Here is a 21,755-nt window from a genome sequence, read left to right as displayed (position 1 = left end):
CTTAGAAAATATAAAATGTCTATTTCTGTGTGCTGATAATCACTTTCTCTGACACCTAACCCACCTTTGCAGTTTTAGGCTTTAATAACTATATGGGAATACCATTATTCTTTATGCTGATGACCTCATTTGCTTTTGTTGCTCATAAGGAGGCATCAATGTGGTTTCAGTCTGTTTTATAACCAGCTAATAACCCTTTAAAGGACCTTTAATTAATAAATGTATTTCTTATCTTCTGTTGAATAACAATAAAGAAATCCTTGTTTAACAATAAAACACCCTAATTTAAAGTAAGGGTTTTTTAGCTGGTCATGAAACAGACTGACATAATCTCTATTTAGTATTTAGTCTATTTTTTATTATTAAGTGATAACCTTTGTTAAAATATTCCACAGAAAAATCTCAAAGTTATTGACACGCTTGACTGTTAAATGGCTTAAAAGACAGCAGGATGAGATTATTTTTTTATCAGAGAGCACTAACTGACACATATGGAGGACAAATTACCCATGAGTTTAGAGGTACAACTGGGTCCACAACATGCAACACTAATGCAAACTTTTTTCCTTAGACTGAGTTGCTCACAGAATGTAACAGGATAGTAAAGGGGTTTGTTCTATTCATTCATGGTCAGTATGTATTTTTTGATAGCCGTCCTTTCAAAATTAGGCTTTCTTGAGTATCTTACTGAATCTCCCAGAAAATAAGTCAGGAAGAAAATACTCAAGTTTAGACACATTTGAAGTGGGAAACCCTTTTGAGAAGAAAAATATTTAGATGCTGCATTCCACCCCTAGTTTACAAAAGTACTGAAATGCAATTAGGCATTTGGTTTCCTATTATCTTTTGGGGCTTTTCTTTGTTTCTGTAGGCGTCTGCATTACACATTCATAATATCAGTAAAAAATCCACTTCAAATAAATAAATCCACTTTACATATATAATCTGTCCCTTCAAAGGATGCATAAAGACTGTGTGATTATTCCTGAAGCTGGATAACATAAGGCTGGTTTTGATAGAATTTCAGAATGTTCAACTCAAAACTAAATTAAAACTATGAATTTAGTTGGTGCAAATAAACATTGGTCAAATAAAATTGTATGGTCTTCCAGAACAAATGTGTCAGTTAAATGTGTAAGACATGCTTCAGAATGCAAAGGATCAGCAGATAATGCTCTAATAGGTTCTTACCTTCTGCGGTGGGATTAGTAAGGACAGAATAAAGACATTGATGAACAGAGGAGAAGTGAAAAGGAAGGATGGTTCTGAGATTCACAACTCTACAACAAAAGACTAACCCTCTTCAACACAAAGGTGATAAATAAGTGAATAGAGAGACATATTTACATCGAGCACTTCATTATGTGTCTCTGCAGGGCTTGTGTACTCCTAATGAAATACTGTGAGATGCCTGTATGCTGCTCATTTCCTCAAACCTCATCAAGATAGTGCAACATCCAAGACCATTCAATTCCTACTGAATGATTGTGAAGCTGATAGAGGTGATTGAGTGACTCTGCTTGTGATTGATTGGTTTATCTATCCAATTTAAAAATAATACTGAAGTAGAAAATAAATATATCCTACCGATATTCAGATGGCCACTGTACTTCCCGAGCACTAGAGGAGAATAAACAGGAGAAAGATTAGAGGGGAACACGACACAGTAAAATCTTAACAATCACACAAACAGTAAACATTAGAAACAAAAACAAGAACACATGTTGAGCAAATCCTGTCATCGCTCCTTTAGCTGGTAACATGAAACATAAGCAAAACTCTCACGTGTTGACCCAGGTTAAACATTAAGTCCCCCTCATTTGTAACTGAATAAACTGACTTGTGTACAGTTTTGATCATCTGGAGCACTTTCTGGTAAACATTGACTAAAACAGCAGTTTGTAATCATGTCTGACTTCTCCATTACAAACCACTAAAGCCAGCATAGCCCTCATGACACTCACTAACATTTACAGCATGTGTGTAGGAGACAGAAACTGGACTGCTGACAGTCAAGATGTCTCATATGGAGATGGCTTGAGCTGTTTCTAAAAACTAAAGCATCTATTCTGAGGATCTGTTATGTAGTTCTATTAAAAAACACATCTGGGTAATGAGTATTTTTTTTATCAATAATTTGTCTCAGATAAAGAAGATAGTAGAAATCAATATAAATTACAAAGATTACTTTCTGATTCTTTAACTAGAACAAACTTTGGTTGTTTACAAATCATTTGAACCCTATATTTAATTGAAAATAATGCAAAGACAACATATAAAATTTTGCAACTGCAGAACATTTTAGTAAATTTGATGCCAGCAACAGGTTTCAATAAAATTGGGACAGGGACGAAATAGCACTAAAAAAGTTGTGCAATATTAACCCAGACAAACATCTCCCAACCAATGAAAACACATGTGACTGGGGATAAAAAAAAAGGGCCTTTCAGAGAGGCAGAGTCTCTCAGAAGTAAAGATTGGGAAGTGGTTTATCGCTTCACGACACACTGTATGAGCAGGCAGTTCAACATTTTCAGAATGTTTCTAAGCATAAAATTGCAAAGAATTTGGGGAGTGCATAACATCATTAAAACATTCAGAAATTTCTGCACAATAGGGACAAGACCAAAAGCCAATACTGGGTGACATAATAGTCAGTCCCTCAAGCAGTATTGCATTAAAAACATAGCTCTGTAGTGGAAATCACTGCATGGGCTAAAGTTACTTCCATCCACTTTGGATATTTCAACATGACAATGCCAAGCCACATTTTGCGTGTATTACAACAGCATGGCTCTGTAGTAGGAGAGTCCAGGTGTTCAACTGGCCTTCCTGCAATCCCTACATGTCACCCATTGCAATCATTAGGCGTATCATGAAACGAAAGATACAGCCAACAGAACGATAAAGTGTTGAGCCGCTTAAATGTACGTCATCCAGGGGAGCATTCACTTCTCAAACTTTAGCTTTACTAAAACTGTGGAACCTGCAATAAAAACAGTTTCTTGTGGCTGAAAAATTATTTGACACAGAAGGCTGAATGAAGCTGTTTTTTAACAAATGATAATTAAACTTTTTGGTGACTATTTCCTGCCATGAATTGGATAACAATGGAGCTCTATGGCATTGAGTAAAAATGTAGGCTATATGAAAAGGATCTATACACACAAACCAATAAAAAACATGACTATAGTATCTTTCATGTATAATCCAACATGTGTTCTTCATATAGTAGGCTACTCACAGTTGAGCAGTCCCAGCTGCAGCAGAGATGCTAGTGCTGTGATGATCATAAACATGAGGAGTCCACCTCGCCGGCCCATCAGGCCCACTGCTGGGCACAGCGCCATGCAGGATGCCACTGCGATACCCGCCATGGTGTAATAGTCTGCATAGAAGTTATGAAACATGTTGGTCTCCTGAACCTCCGGGTCCCTCATGCTGCGGGCGAAGCAGTGGTGGATCCCGTAGCCCGTTAGCCTATGTAAATAGAGGGCAAAATTATCACTGACATACTGTGGCTTTGACAGGAGCATAGTCATAGTTAAAACAAAAAGCAGTATGAGTAAATGGTGAAACAAAAAAAAGATGGAGAGGATAAATAGTGGACACAGATGGAAAACAAAGAAGAAAACAGAAAACTAGGATACATAGGAAGGGGGAAAATGGAAAGATAATTTAATCTCCTTTTATTTCTCTCTTATCTTCACCTCTGCACAGTAAACACTGACTTACTGAAACACAAGCACACACCCGAAATGCACACAACAACAAAAAAAGCAGGCAAACACTCACACCCTCTCCCCTGGTTGTCTAATGTTTCATAAGGACACAGCTCATGCAAAATTCATGCTAACTGAGGGAGTCAGGGACACAGAGAAGCAGAGTAAAAGCTAGGTCTGGAGGAGAGGTCTCAGCCGGAGAGAGGAGAGAACAGATCCCTCCTGAGATGAAAAGAGAGAGAGCGGGGAAAATATGGAAGGGCAAAAGTGTTGAGGGCTGCTGATCAATGCAGGTTAACAGTGGCATCTTGACTGCACAAAATGGCGTGTCTGACTGGCACTGCCTCGCCCTACACACACATACAAGCACACGCACGCATTTTCCTTTTTCCTTTCTGGGTTTTCAGATCCTCCCACACACAGAAACAGATTTATAACTGTCCAAACGGTTAAGTAGTAACAGGTCAGACAAACACTCACGAGTTCACACAGAGCACCACAATATTCTTCCACAGGTTCCTTGTCCCAACCATTTTCACAATGCACGTCTTTTTGGGTTTCTTTTGCAGAGCTTTCTGCAGTTCTGGAAAGAAAGAAACAAGTTTATGTTAGAGTTTGACGTTGGAGACAGAGTTTGATATTTGAGTGTTAAAGTTATCTAACATTGTTTCATTCCTTGATGATGTTTGTGTGCAATCCTTGTGTTTTTTTGATCTCTTGCCAACACAGTTCATGTTTCAATCTAAGTCATTGTGACTGCTATGTTATACAGCTCACGCCTTTGTCTTCTTTTTTTCTGACCAACGTTTCATTTCTTTTAGACAAGAACTAATCATCAAGTATCCTGTCAGTAACAATACATTCAGCAGCACCAGCTACCGTGGCAAGAAAAACAACAGAACATCATAAAATATCAAACTGCAAATATATACATGCCCAGTAACCCCAGACATACCCCTTCACCATCTCTACATTTTAAAAAACCAGCAGGTAGCTCCTAACAGTGCCTTTCAAATCGAACCGAGAAATTTTAATCAATCAACACTCTCAGGAGTTCCACAGATAACATCAACAGCAATGAGGTAATCCAACAAGGGATGCATTATATTGGATTTTTGCTGACAAGCAATTATGGCAATATTTTCAAACTCATTTTGGCTGATACCAATCTGAGTACCAACATTAGTGTGGTGGAAGATGATGGCTTACACCACGCTAAAAGGCCGGTTATTAAGAGCAATGATATCTATGATGTATTTGTTAAGCTCCTTTACCTTTGGGCGGTCTCTGCTGTATTTCTTAGCTTTGTCAAAAAACTTTAGTAGATGCCTGCTGACTTTTCACTGGCGCTTTTTCTTTCTTTATTTTGTTGCTTCAGGATGACCGTTCTTGAGATACTCAATTCAATTGTTAGTGCTAAAGGAGTATTGCTCTGCTGCTCCTCCCATCATTTGTACTTCAAAAGCATTACAGATAGATGTTTTGTTGACTGTGTCTTTTATCTGCCAAAACCGATATTGTGCCAATTATATCATGTATTTTTAAATCCAACACAATTTATTTTATTTTAAAGCTCCTGTGAGTAGTTTTTGAATGGTTGTGATACAGAATAAAATTGAGACTAATGCCTCTTTATCACTTCACACGCACAGAGGTCCATCAGCAGAATAATTATATTTCTACACTGGCTGCGTTTACATGAGACTTTCAATTCCTCTTTAATTTAGAATAAAAATAAAAATCCTCTTTAAAAAGATTAAAAATGACCTCGTAAACACCTGATTCCAAATGAAAATGACCATTCTGAAGTAAACTTAAAGGTGACATATCATGCAAAATCGACTTTTTAATGGTTTTCTACCTGAAATATGTTTCCCTGGCATGTCTACAAACCCCCCCGAAAATGAAAAAAATACATTCTGCCCCAGTTTTGATTTCTACAGCTTTCTTTAAATGTGTGCTGAAACGAGCCGTTTCAGACTTCCGGGTTTTTGTTGTGTCACAACAATATCCTGTGTGTAACAGAGTCAGAGCTCGGAGCTTAATCAGCCCAAAGACTGTATAAAATACAATCAACCCCTCCTCCATTTTTCATTACCTGCACAAATGTGTGCTAACAAGGAGCTTAGGAGGGAGGCATGCTAGTTGCATGCTTTTCATGGAAAAGTGCTAGCGCTAGTTAGCATAGCCACATAGCTACATGTTCGTAGCTGTGTACCAAGACACACGTCGACATACTGACAAATAAAACAACAAAACACACTAAATCTGTGACCAATTCAGAAAGGTACTGCTACCTTTCTGGCAGAGGTCGGTTTTACTCCCCATGTCTGCAGATTTGAAGATCTAGTGGGTGATTTTTATCTTTCATGGAAAAGTGCTAGCGCTAGTTAGCATAGCCACATAGCTACATGTTAGTAGCTGTAGCTGTGTACCAAGACACACATCGACATACTGACAAATAAAACAACAAGAAACACTAAATCTGTGACCAATCGTTCAGAAAGGTCCTGATGCAGGCGTCTCTCTGTCAGGATCAGATTCTGGATCAGATTCAGAGGGTTGAAGTAACGTGATCTCTGAGCAGCCATGTATATTCAGCCAACATGTAAACATTAGATCAACGTGCTGGAGAGCCGAGGGCACATCCACTTCCTGAGGGGGCGTGGTCAGAGAGAAAACAGACTGTTCTGAGCAGGGCTAAAGAAGAGGGTTCAGGCATGCCAAGATCTGATTTCAAAGTGTTTTTTTTGAGCATAAACTTTAAAGACATGTTTTGGGGACATCTTATACCAATATATTTTGATGAAAAAGAGCGGAATATGTCACCTTTAAATCCAAAGTAAGTGGCTGGTTTATTCTGTTTTTAAATGCAAATTGAATAATTCCTCGATCATGTATACGTTCATTCCACCTTAAATTAATTCCGGTGGTTCTGCGCATGCTCGTTCCCTTGTCCACTTCGGGGTTGGTGTCAGAGAGTAATCAACAGCATGCTTCAGAGGAAGCTTTTTTATACATTTTCCTACATAAAATTCCCAATGAGTAATAATATTTGACTGTACAAAGAAACTAAGATGAATCTTGTGTTAATTTAAGAACAACACAGATTTCACATGTGCAGGAAAAAATCTGCAAAAAAGTTTGAGTTGTACCAATTTGTCCACAGGGGGTGCCAAAATCAACAGCACAAAAGTTTCTCAGAGGAGCTTCAACTTAAACCTGAAAAAAAGGCACCTTTTCAATCTTCTATGAATGTCAGAAACTATGATGCATGTTTGGTTGAAGAGAGGCTTTTTAAAATATCTACTGAGTTTTCTAGTTTAACAACTGAGGTACAAAATAAAACAAACAATTCAAAATTAAGGTAAAAAATGCAGCCTATAAAGCTGCATGAAGTTCAGTTTGTATTTATATCTGTGTATATCATGCCAGATATGCCAACATACAGTACCTCAATAAGTCAATATGAGCCTGATAATTAGATAGAGTTTTCAGATCAAATAAAAGTTAGGCAATAAGATTCTTCAGAAAGTCAAACAAGGTCAGCCTTGCTTTGTTGCACCCACAGAAAACTCCACGTGTATTTTTAATGTGCTCGTTTCATCCCACGTCACCTGTCTCCCTCAGCTTTGTCTGACAGGTACGACAGCAGAGGAACAGGAACACTTCCTGCGAGGGCAACACGCCCCTGAGCCGTCGATGATATGTGACATAGCACACTGGGGATGTTTTGGTATCAGAGCGCGTGTTTCCACGGAAACACACCTTCGCTTTGTGGTACTGCATGTTCGTGTTGACTCAGGCATGTGACGGCATTCCACACACCACCGCCTCAAGGTTATCTCCAGCTGTAATGCTGAGGTTTTTCCAGTGATCCTACAAACCTCTGAGTAAGACTGAGATCTGTTGTATGCAAATCACTGCGCTCACTTTCCAAAGACATCCTAATCGCTGGTTACACATGCGTCTATCATGTCTTTGTGCTTTAAAAGCTTCTCAGCACAACCTATAAGTACATTGTGTGCCCAACATATGAATTAGAGCTGAGCTGTGTAAAGCAGGAAATATTTCTGTGTGTGGGTCAGGGACAGGCAGTTACTATAAAACAAAAGAGGGTAATAAATGTCACTGTGCTTTTCTCAATGCTGCATCAGCACACACTTTCAGAGTATTAAAAGAGTGCATCTAATTTCACACAGAGCAGTTCCTCTTTGAGCACACTGACACTATTTTCTAAATGTATTGACAATCAAGGTAAGCACTGTACGGACAAAAATGTTCAAAGCTTGACTGAGTAAACAGCACTGGTAGATTTTAATTCAAATTCAATCTGCTGTGACGTTAATAACAACACTTTTTCTTTCACCTTAGCCTCTATCCATGTTCTCAGTGCAGACACTAGCATTTAACCCAGGGTCAAAGATCAAGTGCCTGACCTGCCTAAATCTGCAATCATGTCAGCTCATGTCCACCAACCCAGGCTATAATAAAATAAGGAAAGTCATGCAGTGTCTTAATGTAATGTTCAACACCCACTGCTACCTCTGAGTAGTCTGTTTCTATGGTAACCAGACAGGAAACTGATATAACCTTGTCAATCTTACCTTTTTTTTCTTTTATTTTGAACGAATAGCTTATCAGATACTACAAGGCAACCAACAAAAAGGATCTGATAATGGCTTTGCAGCAAATTTATAAAGAAACACTTTCTATTTGAAGTATGTAAGTAATCAAAACACAGCTGTTATAAAATCACGATGTCAGCCTTTTACAGCTGATTACTGTGAAATGAGTGTCAGTCTTTTAGATACCTGTGAGGATATTGTCGGCGTCAAGCTCCATGTTCACTCGGTTTTTCTGTGCGATGTGTCCCATGATCCACTTGGAGCGGCAGTACTGCTGAGTGGCCAGTAGCCATCGCAGTGACTCTGGGAAGATCCTGAGTATAAGACAGGGGATGTCCTTGTTAATAAGACAATAAATTAAGTGAGCCTTCTCAACACATCTTTCAAAGTTATCTTCTGGGGCTTTTCCATTTTTTTATTGGATATGACAGCTAAGGGGGGGGGGGGGGGGGGGGGGGGGGGGCAGGAAATATGGGGAGGAGAGAGTGAGGGAACATGTGCAGTAAAGGGTCAAGGCTGGGACCTACAAAGAGGGCTGAAGCCTCCGCACATTAAACACGTTTTTAGTGCTATGACAAACCCCTTTCAACACATTATAAATTAAATGCATCAAAACCCCTTTGTTGAACTATGATTATACAGTAATGCAGTGTTTTCAACCTTCTCACAAACACTTAAATGGCATTTACAAGTGGCATGGTCACAAATCAGCCTAACCAGATGTATTACAGGGAACAAATAAACATGACTGTGAGACATTTCTGTCCCTGCTTTCATTTGTTACACTCCATTATCTGACAGTTGCATTGCATGATGTAGCACAGATTCCCCTGAGCAGTGAGGTTTCTCCTTACTGGAATATATTTATTGTAAAAAGTCAGCGAAAAAAAAAACCCCACAACATTTGCCACAGCTGGTTAATTTTCTTTGGAACAGATGTACCAGAGAATTTATGATCTTGCTGATACAGTTTTAAGTTGTTTCCCAAAAATCAGCAAGTAAAGATCACCTGCAGTGTTGAAGTCTTCAGGTCTACCAGCTGTATTTCTACATAAAGCCACCTTACATTTTCAGTTTGTGCCCATTATCACTGTCTGGCTGCAAAAAGAAAATCATCATGGTTCCACTCTGTAGGATTTCCCAGAATCCTCTCGTAAAGGTTGATCAACCTGTTGCGGTTGTTTATCTATGCAATTTACATTATTGACCGGCTCAATTTTTCTTAACTAATGATAGGGCCTGTGTCCACTAACAGCTTTTTTTTGCTCCAGGACAAAACTAGTGTCAGCTGTTTGTTGATGCTGCACTCACAGTACTCTCAGTTGAAACTAGTTTAACTTTCACTTTCTATCAACTTTGCAAAGTTGATAGGAAGGAGAACCTAACCACACTCATTTGATCAAGGTTACAATTTCCAGGTGTAGAGCTGGAATTTACTGGAATTTAAATTGTTTGTACATTTGCTTTGTGAAATCTACCGAATTACAGCAAATATGAAGCATACAGAGCAATTTAGAAAATACTTAATGGTCACTACTAAGGGAAGCAGAGGTGCTGTGGAACAACTTTTATAACCTAATAACAGTAATGAGGTGAGGAGCACTTTTTAATTGAGGTTTTGGATGCTGTTAGTGCAATTACTGTTAGTGGACACAGGCCTACATGGCATTAACTTCGTGCTCTCCAGTTCGATGTTGCTGTTCTTTGTTTTGTTTTGTCTTTCATCCTGCAACGCTTTGATCCCATAGTAATCAGACAACTAACTGTGACATGTGCCTTCCTCACGCAGCCATATTACTTCTGAGTGATGAAGGACACACATTATGTTTCACTCATCTGTTAGAGTGATTACACTGATCTATGTCTCAGGTTTCTAACCTTTGCACCGTTGAATTATGGGAAGCCCCATCAATCCCCCATCAGTCCTCCTTTCTTTGTGTCCCTCACTGATTGAAGTGCATTGTATTGATGTTTGGTCAGATTAGTGCCTCATGGCAGTTTTTACGGTTTCTCCCATGTTTTAATGGTGAACTATAAAAGAGAATTTGACTCTCCTGATTGGATTTTCTTCTGCTGGTTTTGTACATATTAGTACTACTGTGGACATTGTGCATTACAGGAGGATAAATGTAGGTTAGATCACTAGTATTTATCACTCAAGCTTCAGCAAAACGAACTGCAGTTACAGCAGAGGTCACTGCAAGTGTGTTAATGAAAAGACATTACATTTAATTCAGCCGGGAATTCATGGCTGAAAATTGTCCTTGGAGCTCAGGCATTCTCCACTTCTCTGCTTAAACTGAATAAATCTGCAAAAGCTCCTTTGGTTTAAAAGGTTTTATTACACTTCATCCACACTGGTAACTTAGAATCTAACACATGCTGAATTTGAGTGCAGATGGTGCCACATATTTATGCGGTACAAGAGTATCATGTAGAATTTTAAGTGGAAAACACCTTTTAAACTGCAGCAGAAGAATAACAGTAAAAGATGTGTGGGTGTCAGAGTGCAGCAGATGCTCGGGTCCTTGTCTTACCAGATGTAGGACAGCATCAGCAGAAGGGGGCAGATGATGACAGCTTGGAGAACCTGCCAGTCCCGACAGAGGTAAGCCACCACAGGCATTAACAGCTGACCACCTAACACCACAAAATTTGCCACCATGGTCATGGAGAAACGCCATCCTGGCAGGCACAGCTCGATCCCTGGCAGGCAGAGAAGTGAGGGGGAGAGAAAGAAAGATAAAGTTTTATTTCTATGTTTTTTGCGAGAGTTAAATGCACACTATGGCATGATGAAAAAGGCACAAGATATTTCCATTATGTCCTTTTAATATGACAACAAGCAGGTTGCACTGTGTAAAGAATTTATAAGAAGGGACAGTAAGTATTAATAAATTCCAAGGTGGAGATGAAATAACCTAACTCATATCTACCTGTTATATATTTTTAAAAAGCAACAGATAATATGGAACATTTTGGTCATATCTGACACAACAAAATTATAAATGTTATGCAAATAATACCACACTCTAGCAAATCAAAATTAACTCGATTAACAAACCAGATTTTTTTTTTCCCACAAACGTCACCAATATTGTTAAATCTGAAATTAACACATACATCTCTGGATGCGTATTAAAAAGCAAAGTAATATATTGTAGATTTTTTCTATACATTTGAACACAACAAGGGATCCAAGCCTAATTTTGTCCATATTTAAAAACAAGTAAAGCAGACAGGCCAGATCATGGATCCTGACAATGACTTTGATCTCAATAAAGAGATTTTTCACTATATTAGGTTTACAAACTCAATGTGGATATAATTCCTAGCCACTGTGCACTAGAACTACTACAGTATTAATACTGTGACTTTAAATAGAGAACAAAAATTGACAGTAGTTACACTTGTTTAAAGCTCCCGTAAGAAACATTCAGTTTGGGTACATTTTGAAGCCCCCTGTGGCCAAAATGGTACCTTAATCTCTTAGCTTATTTTGACCTGTACATGTCCAAGTAGTCACCAAGTTATCACTAATCAAGAGTCTATGCAATGAAAATGTGTGTTTTGGCAGCATGCAGTTGTTCAATTTTTTTGACACCTACCCCCTGCAGCAGTTTCAGTCATTAAAAATAACTAAACATAAAATGATCTTTATGCTGATGGCGTTGATTAATGTTGTAGGTCATAAAGAGGCATTAGTATTTATTTCAGTCAGTTTCAGAACCAGTTAAAAACTCCTCACATGAGCTTTAACTAATCCTGCATTGGGGCAAATGACAGTCTATTCAAAACTTACAGGAAATATGTGTCAATTATTGCTTGAATAAATGATACAATTAACCAATTGTAAACCTGTCAACTATTTTGATGGAACATCACTTTAAAGTAGCATGTGCTGCACCAGTTGAGTGACGGCCCTCCCCTGGACACTTCTATTTAATTCATTTAAATTTAAGACGGCTGTTTGAACAAAGGAAATAATTTCTAGACCTCACCTTACGCTCTGGGACTTTAGGATAAAAATAATTTACATAATTCCTCCATTTAATACGCTACACCATCAATCTCTAACCAGAAGAGCATCAATAAGCCCTTGCATTGAAACAAATAGGTCATCAGTTATCGTGCAGGGCAGAGTTTGTGACATTAAATAAAGGCAATAAATCAGCATGTACAGTTGTTGTTCCAAAACAGTTGACAGACCAAGACAGTAGGCTGCTGTGAGAGTGAACTAACTAGAAAGAGGTTCCTTGTACTCAATTCCCCTCTATCAGAATGGCACTGATTCATTCAGCCAGCCATTAGCATGCACACCACACTGGCAGCCAGTGACCACAGACAGTCCAGCCCTTTAGTTACTGCAGAGTAGAGCATGGCTTCACATCAAGCCCATAGAAAGTGCCGGGTACTGTAATACCTCTATTCTCAAACTGCACCAATCTTTTGTCCTGCTTCATTCACTCCTTTTTGTTATACATAATTTTTTTTTCTCTAGTGGGTCTTTTGCTGGCCGGGAATGTGAACAGTCTCCAGATGGGCCTTTCAAGGTGACAAGGCCAGCATAATACAGTGGGTGTCGGCGGCCCCGCTTCATTCCAGTGGAAAAGACCGGAATTTCAATTAGGACTTGCCCCCTTCTGAGGACATGACTAATGCTCTCTGTTCACAGACACTATCGCAGCTGGAATGACAAAGCCAATGAGCTGAGAGCAGGGCGATGGGTGCAAGACCTGCTGAGTTTGAACCAACTAACCTCGGGACCCCTTCTCTGAGCGCTGCTGGGAGAAAAGTAACGGTTCACTGCTTATGGACCACATGGGATTTGAATTCTTCGGTTGTGTGTAAGGCGTCATGTGCACTGAACAGGCCACCAGATTGTGACGGGAAAAGTACATCCTGTGGTGAGCTATAGAAACGTACTCACAAGCACAGACATGACAAGCAGTATTATCTATGAATTATAGAAAGTAAGAGTGAAGATATAACAAATAAGGCACTTGTTCTGTAGACAGAGCTACAGACTGAGGAACAAAGTTTTTGGAAAGGAACGGAGGCCCTGAGCTCCTTATTCTGGCTGACCCTAATCCTCCACAAACCCATTAGATCAGCATTCCCGCAATGCTCTGCTGCACCCTCTGTTCTACTGACATAAATAATCTGATGTCACCCACAATAAACTCGCCAAAGATGCTAACAAAGGCCTCAGGGGTGACAAAACAATCAGGGATTTTCAATTTACTAAAAACAAAAACAGCCACATTGAAATGCATTAGGACATCAACAGTACACAATGGAAGTGGAAATGACATTATCAATTATCAAGCCAATAGCCAATTAATAATAACGATAATCCCTAAAGAAGCTTTGGCTGTTTTGCTGACTTTGGCAAAACAAGAATATGAATCACACGCTCTGCTACATGCTGAAGTAGTTCACTAGCCTTCTGTCAAGTACACAGCTCAGTCAAGGAGGCCCATTGTTTTACAAGTGAAAGAGATTGGTTGACCACTAAAGGCACTCAGTGCAGCCACTCCCTGTACCCACAGGGTAATGTCATGACCTTTCACTGGTCACATGAGGTCTGTATGGCTCCATGCCATGATTTTACTGCCTAATCCAGGCCACTCAATCCGGTAAGGACTCTGCAGCCTTTCCTAATACTGAAAGATAACAGACGTTTGTTTGCTATGATTAATGTTGTTCACAACCATCTGAAGTTCACTCCAAGTCTGGATTTTCACAGATGGGAGGCTAAGTGGGGCTGTACTGTTCTTAGGGAGCCTATTTTAACATCTGGCCAGGGACTGCAGATGGATACAAGCCTTTTGGCTAACTCTGGCATAATTACAGAAATGTTGATTATTATGCACTGTTCCTGTAAAATATGAATAAATAAATAAATAGAAACTGCAGTGTCATCCCTCAGCTGTGATTTCTCTTCCTGCATGTCTTACTTTCAGTACTGCAAATTTCAAAGCCTCAGTGTCAATGACCTCTGTCTTATTACCTATGTCACAATTAAAACAGGTCAGTAGTTGTGCTTGTGAGCAGCTGTCTTCCTTCTGTAGGAGAAACAACCAACCAGCATAATTATCTGAGTGGGATTACAAAAGGCTGGCTACATAGCCTTGTGTAAACATCAGGGATACAAAAAAATCGCTGAGAAAAATGCAACATGAATGAGACTGACTCAACTCTTAGGAACTCTGAAATGAGCTTACTTGCATTCTTCTACTGCTGCTCTGAAAAACTTGGAAGCTTCTACAGTATTAATCTTAGCAGCAGCTTCCATGAATGCAGTAGACTAACACATTTTTATAAGCTGACTGTCTAATGCCATATTTTTAAAGAAAAGCATTACTCACTTATTAGCTGTTTAATAATTTTACAAGAGAAAATAAGAAAACCAGAGGTTTGCATTACATTAATGTAAGCTACTGCATGGTGATAGCTTGCTTATGAGGTTGGCTGTGGTAGGGAATAAGCTTGCAAATAAGCTACATGATAGAAGGACAAAATCTTTAGACATTTACGTTGGCTAAGATATTTGTCTTTACTATGATTTCATTCAAGAGTATCAAACAGTTAAATTCAGATTGGAAGTGGTTGAGTGTTATTGATAGCTAGTGTCTGATGTTAAAATTCGGCTTAATTTGTAATTCCTTTAAGTTAGCTAACCAATGGGTCTGTTAGCTAGGAATTTAAGCCCTATCATTCAAAGTATGTACCATATGACCTTTAATCAGTATATCACATACACCTTCAGTTTCTGTAGCCCTGTACCCTAGCATGAAGCTTATCTATGTAACCTGACAGGCACCTCCTTAAAAATGTAAGTGTGCATCATAACAAAGCAGACCACAAGCCCTGTGATTGGTCCGCTTGGAAGCATTATATTTCCTGCATTCACACTTTACCGGTATCACCCATAGACTGTATATATAATGGATGTAGTATCCATGATGTCACCCGTCTGTTCCTGAGCGCTGTTTTGAAGCTAATCGACGGCGGCAGCCATATTGGAAATGCAGAATTCAACCAGGCATAGTGTGACATAAAGAGGCAGAGTTTGAGCCTCCTAGCCAACAGCTATGTGTTCCCGCCAGGGAGTCAAGTCAGTCATGTCCTTATTTGGGCAAAAACTCATAATCTTAATATCTTCCGAACCGTCACGCTAGAAAAAAATTCACCCCCCTACAGTGTGTGCCGATAGAGAAATTAGTTACATAGAGTCAAGCCGTTTTGTGAACCAGGCTGTAAACATGTTTATTAGCGCTGCAAAGATCGTCTTTTTTGAATTGGTGTCTATGTGGTTCAAGCGGATTCTCAATGAATTGCAGTTTATAACACTTCCACATGGGCTTCATAGTTTGAGACCAGAGGTTGCCGCTTGGTATCACCCAACATCAGCAGTACATTTAATCTCTGACATTTGATCAATGGGGAAAAAAGACAATATGTCAACTCTCTGAATTTATACATTTTACAAGCTATGAATACAGTAGTACAATATAAGAGTTTGAACTATCCACAATCAGAATGAGCGTAGAAGAAAATGGCCACCATGTCAATATGGTTAATTGTATATGGTACCTTAATAACTGTTCTGGTGAAACTAACCTATTCATTAACATAATGGTGCAACTTCAAAGACATGGTCAAGACGTAGGGGTTCTTGCATTGACCATTCTAAATCCAGGCATGTGTGAAGCTGCTGATGAGGTTTTTGGAGTGTGATTCTCTGAGTGAAAGCCCAGAGCAGCATCGTCAGCAAACAGCACTTTCCTGATAAGAACCCACTGAACCTTGGTCTTTGCCTACAGTAACTGCAGACCAAGGGGGATTTTTGTGCGAAGGAAAATTGCACCCTCAGTCGAACATAGTGACTACATAGGAGAATAAATCAAACAGTGGGGGTTGAGAGCACAGCCCCGTTGAACACACAGCTAATTGAGAAATTCTCTGAGAGAAGGGCACAGTGATCTCCAGGTATCCTTCACATTATAATAGTTCACAGTTACCTGAAGGCACTGGCATAAAATGAGTATGAAGAGACTTCTTCTTATGAAGGTTAAAGGTCTTTGTCAGGTCATGGCACTTTTACTAGTACAGACAAGATCCTCTCTGAATGTAGATCATTGAGATTCTTTACAGGTACATACAAACAAGAACAAACTGCAGTTTATTTACAACGGCCCTACAAATAACTTCCCAGAGCGTTCCGAAGGGAAATTCTTTCTCTTGTCTTTGTTGATACATAGGCTGATTGCGTTAGCACACACATATCCTGAGGTATCCTCTCTACTCCTAAGCACTGAAAGGGGGCTATTGACTGAGAATTAGGTCATATTCATTGATTAGTGCCTTATCTGGAGCTGCAAAGAATGCCAACTAGCACCAACTAGCCTCAGGGACATTCTTTTGATCTGTGTTTGCTTAAACTCTGAGCGATCACACGAATCTCCACACCTCCGGGAGAGTCTTTCACTTTGATAAAATTTGTGTGAGTGGGTTTGTATGTCAAAAGTAAACCAATACTTCCATCTTTCTTATCCCACACACTGGAAGATCAGAATAAGCTGCTGACTTCGTAGGAGTTACTAAAAGGGAACAGAATAACTGGCACACAAAACAATCTTACACAAATATAGTTCTAAGGTTTCCCAACAAAAAAAGAGTCATCAGCCTGACCAAAGAAGAACTGAAACAGCATTAACATCTTTTTTTACAGTAATCAAATGAAAGTGCAAAGGTCTGTCTTGCTGATCTGGCCACTCACTGGACTTCACTCAGGATTTGAGCTATAAGATAGCTTGAGGTTATATCATGCAGTGTCTCTCAGAAAGAACAAAGGTTGAATGTGATTCTCACTCTGGCCAAAGTAGAACACTTCCATTAGGTCATCCTGTCTGCTTTTAAACAAGTAAGAGGTCTTTGAAATCAAAGATAGGGAAAAACAGAGACATTGAGCTCGGTGTGTTAAAGAAGGAAGTCTACAGAGGGACCGTATTTGCAAACTCTGCAGAAAGTTGAACTTTAGCCTTGCTTAGAGGAAAAAAGTCTGCACCTTAACCCATTTATCAGGAGACAGCTAGAGCAGAACAACGGGAAGGATGAGGACGGTCAATTTGTGTGTCATGGAAAACCCTTTTCGCTGGCTGAAAAGCATTTGCTGTCTATACACAGTCCACTGTTAAAGTCCCAATTAGCCTTTTTGTATATTTATAACCATTTTAGAAAATTCATAGCAGTCATGATTAATAAAAGGTTGCCTATGTGAAGTCCATCTGATGGCAGCACAATATCTCTGAAGTAGTGTTAGACAGACCTGATGGCTGTCCTCAAAGAGGCATAGCCATATGGTTGCAAATGAAAAGCTCCTGTTATTAGAGTCCAGTTCTGGCAGGCATTACTCAAGTCAGGCCGGACTGAGCCATATCCGTCAACAGCGTACACACAAACAGTGTGAGAGCAAGACAGGTAAGGAGATGAGGCAGGCTCACAAAGCAAGCTGTCTGTCAGACAGTGGCACAAAGGAAGCCGTTTACACAGACAAATGCTCTGAGCTTCCATCTTTCTGTGCTGCCAGAGATTAATGTGAATGGTACCAAGAGGGCACCACAGAGAGAGAGGATGGACCTCATTACAGGCGATACAGGGACGAGGGAGAGGACCAAAGTAGTCTGGCCTGGCCTTGACTAAGGAATCATACACATCATAGATCCTCCTGTCTGAATAGAGCATTATTACTCAACCGTTGTAAGGAAGGAAGCAGCTAGGGAAAACACGTGACTGTATACGTAAAATCCCCTGCAGGATAGAGAATATGAGAGGATATAAGGATGTAAGAGTTGTGTGTTACTTGCTGACTGCGTATCCCTTGATAAAAGAGGAAATGCCCCAAAATTCCCTTACTCTGCCCTATTTTCTCACTTTTTCACCAGCAGGCATTGCTTAGAAAGGGGAAATAATTGAAGTACTACTAAGAAGTCAATTTAAAGTCACATGTTTAATGTACTGAAAGCATGACCTATCTTTGTGTGGGCTATAAACACACACTGCATGGTGCTCTTTCATTCTATGTACATGTGATTTTTTTGCTCTTACACCACTGCATGCTTTTAAAGAAAAATACGTTCCAACTCATTGGCCTCCTCCTGTTTTAGCATTTAGATTGAAATGAGTTTTATTTGTTTTATCTAATATGTGTTGTTTTGTCGAGCTTTAAAGGTTGTATCAATCTTGATCAGGATAGCTCTTATTCATCACAATTTGCCTGACTTTAGGCTTTAATGCGGTGTTAGAGTAGTTAAACATCTGTAGTATGTCCTCATCAGAGTTTGGTAATACATGTCACATACTGTTTTTAAAACAGATAACAAAATCTTTAATACAGATTGTCCTGAAAAAGAAAAGAGCAGTGTTCTTGACTTCATGTGTTTGCTATGAGACATGTGTTTACCTGTTCACTAGCAATACTCAAGTTTATGTACAGAAGGAGTGACAGTGACAGTCACCATTACTCAACACAGTCAATACAGTCTGAGTGTACTGACATGATACAGGACGAACTGTTTAACCCCTCCGATGTACAAAAGACGGGCCATGTAACAAAAGATTAGGCTCTAAAGTCATATATCTAAAAGTCACTCTTTGTCTGACCTTATCTATTTCATTCTCCTTTCCTTCATCTTCACATCCAGACGTAGTGAGTTTGTATAGCCAGAGACACCAATTATTGACTAAACTTAATCCAAGCTTTTAAGACAACAATACAACTACTACAGTGTCACTTTAAGCCAAGACACAAAAACTCAAAGGAATAACCAAATACCAAATCATGTCAAATAAGGCCAATTTAGCTCAGACACAGCAACATGAATTTAGAAAAAATGGAAATATTGACTCAAAACATTAAATTAGATACATCACCGGATGGATGTTTTGTTCAGAATTTTCACACCAAATGCTCAGCACAGAGTATAACCTGTTTAACCTGAATGGGATTATAAAGTTTTGTACGTAGCAGTAAATGTTGTTTATGACTGGATCACTTTGTGCCATCCCTTTCAGCACAGAACAGTATAGTAACCAAGCCTAGATTAGAACTATGCTACTGCCTTTACTAATATGCTAATACTGGTATATATATATTTGTCAGTTTAAGTCGCATCTTGATGAATGTTAAGGTGTTGATATCAAGAGAAATGTAATCAGAGCTCAAAAAGAAGAGAGGGAAACATCCCTTCATGAAAAATGATTGAATCCCTTTCATCAGGGGTGATTTTGTCAAAAAAAGAACTCGACTATAATGCCCTTTTCTTTTCACCACTACACAAAGACAAGTTATGATCAAGTGTGTCAAAGGTTACTGACAGAGTAATCCAAGAGCTGTTTATGATGCATGACCTGAGACTATGACTGAATCATGTGATGTGTCTGTGCTCTTTCTGCATCACTCTGTCTCTTCCTCTCTATGTTTACTGTATCTGTCTTTAGAGACCGCTCTCTCTCTCTCTCTCTCTCTCTCTCTCTCTCTCTCTCTCTCTCTCTCTCTCTCACACACACCCATGACCTGTACAGGCTTGCCACCTTTGATCCAGACATGGAAAGTGAACTCCACTTAAGATGAGAGTAGAACATTTAGTCTTTTCTCTAAGGTAGCCTAATTATACAGACTTTTCGGTGTAAACATTCTGCTTCTTTGCAACATGGAATTGACACTTTCGGGATCTTAAAGGTGCAAACTGAAAACATTTCGCTTTAGCTATCACAAAACACATACATCGTTACATATAGCTAGAATAGTGATTATTTTTGTTGAAAGAAACATCATATTAACTCATTACTGTTATTTAGATATCCACGTCACATGCTTTTTCACTCTAATAACACTACTTAACTAGATTTTTCATAAATATTTTAAGGGAAAGGGGACACAAATCCCTTATAAAAAACATCTCATTTCAACCCAGTTTGTTGGTGCGTATGCATGATAAGAACCTGTGTAAACAAAGAAAGATAGCTCTGGCCCAGTGCCCCAGAACACAATCTCCTCGCCTCAAGCTGATCAAAAATTCTCAAACAAACCCCCAACGCAGCCTGTTAGCATGACTCAGCAAGCTGCTGTGCCGTGTGTTTGTATGTGAGATGGGTAGGAGGAGCTGAGGGAGAGGGAAATGGAGTGTTTACTGTAGAATTGCAAAAGTGAGCAGCACAATGATGCAGAGCTAGAGGTACTGTGAGCCTTGCCTTTGCTGCCAGGTGCTGTGGTGCTAACAAGGCTATTTCATAGTGATGTGAGAGCTGGGGTATAAATAGCAGCTCTGCATCAGTTAACTTTCTATAGATATGGGCTTTGCTTTACTGCTAGAGTCAATGTACTGTGAATATATGTGGTCGAAAGGTGCATCAGCTTGGCTAAAACATGTAAGGGCTTCATGCTAACATGCACTTGTCTTCCATTTGCTGTGGTGCTGTAAGTGCACCACACATGCACTCAGATTTTTTTTTCTCAATTCCCATTGCTTTTAAAATTCCCCTTAGTCCATATGCTTACTTTTCCTCTTTTTCATTTTTCCAGCCCCTGTTCGTTGTTTTCACACAAGCACTTTTCTCCTTTAGCCTACGTCACACTCACTATGGGAAGCTCAAGTTGTACCACTGTTTGAGGTTGCAAGTCACTTAATTTAAGGTGATCTGGCAAATCATTAACAAATCATAATCATCCCTACTTCCCAGCTCTATCAACAACTTCAATGCAAACACCCAACTAGTTCCTAGCTAGCATTGCTACTAGCTTAAGTATTGTTATTGTCTCGTGGCTACCAGCTAATATGTTAGCTATTTCTAGCTAACATTACCATAGCCAACTTTATGTCTGCAAGAAATTGATGCCTTTAAATTTTATTATGTTTCACTACAAACAATACTATTATCTTAACCCACCCACTAGCTAACACCAATAATATCTTGTGAGTGTCTGAATGCTAACACTAGCTATTGTCTGATTGTAGCTTGTAGATTTTTAAATATGTTGTTTGATTTTTTTTAAAGTATTTTCTTTATTATTATTATTTTTACTTTTTGCCTATAGTAGATAGGACAGCTGAAGAGAGAAAGGAAACATGGGGAGTAGAAAATGGGGAAAGACATGCAGGAAATGTTCGCAGCCGGGAGTCAAACCGGCGACCTCTGCCATGACAACTATCGCCTCTGTATGTGAGGCGCTTAGACCGGTAGGCTACCAGCTCCCCAAATATGTTGTTTGAATCTCAAAGATAGTTTGCTGTCCTTCTAAGTTCTATCTGTGTCTTGTTATAGCTGATGCTACACCATCCAGACGTGGTTAAAATGATAATGAATAACTACGTGGCTTAATCCAGAGATCCCACTAGTA

General features: G+C 39.3%; 1 protein-coding gene across 1 annotated transcript in view; it reads right to left on the bottom strand.

Moving 5' to 3' along the window:
- Positions 1-21,755, bottom strand: part of LOC117827104 (solute carrier family 22 member 23-like) — a 36,838-nt gene that overhangs the window by 3,074 nt on the left and 12,009 nt on the right. The window contains exons 4-8 of the mRNA XM_034703577.1: positions 10,888-11,056; positions 8,537-8,664; positions 4,203-4,305; positions 3,245-3,480; positions 1,588-1,620 (exon numbers count right to left, since the gene is read on the bottom strand). Of these exons, the coding sequence (XP_034559468.1) occupies positions 1,588-1,620; positions 3,245-3,480; positions 4,203-4,305; positions 8,537-8,664; positions 10,888-11,056 (669 nt within the window). The remainder of the gene's footprint in view (positions 1-1,587; positions 1,621-3,244; positions 3,481-4,202; positions 4,306-8,536; positions 8,665-10,887; positions 11,057-21,755) is intronic.

Source organism: Notolabrus celidotus, chromosome 15 (genome assembly GCF_009762535.1).
Source record: "Notolabrus celidotus isolate fNotCel1 chromosome 15, fNotCel1.pri, whole genome shotgun sequence".
Classification (NCBI taxonomy): domain Eukaryota; kingdom Metazoa; phylum Chordata; class Actinopteri; order Labriformes; family Labridae; genus Notolabrus; species Notolabrus celidotus.
This window is presented reverse-complemented; position numbering and strand designations above follow the sequence as displayed.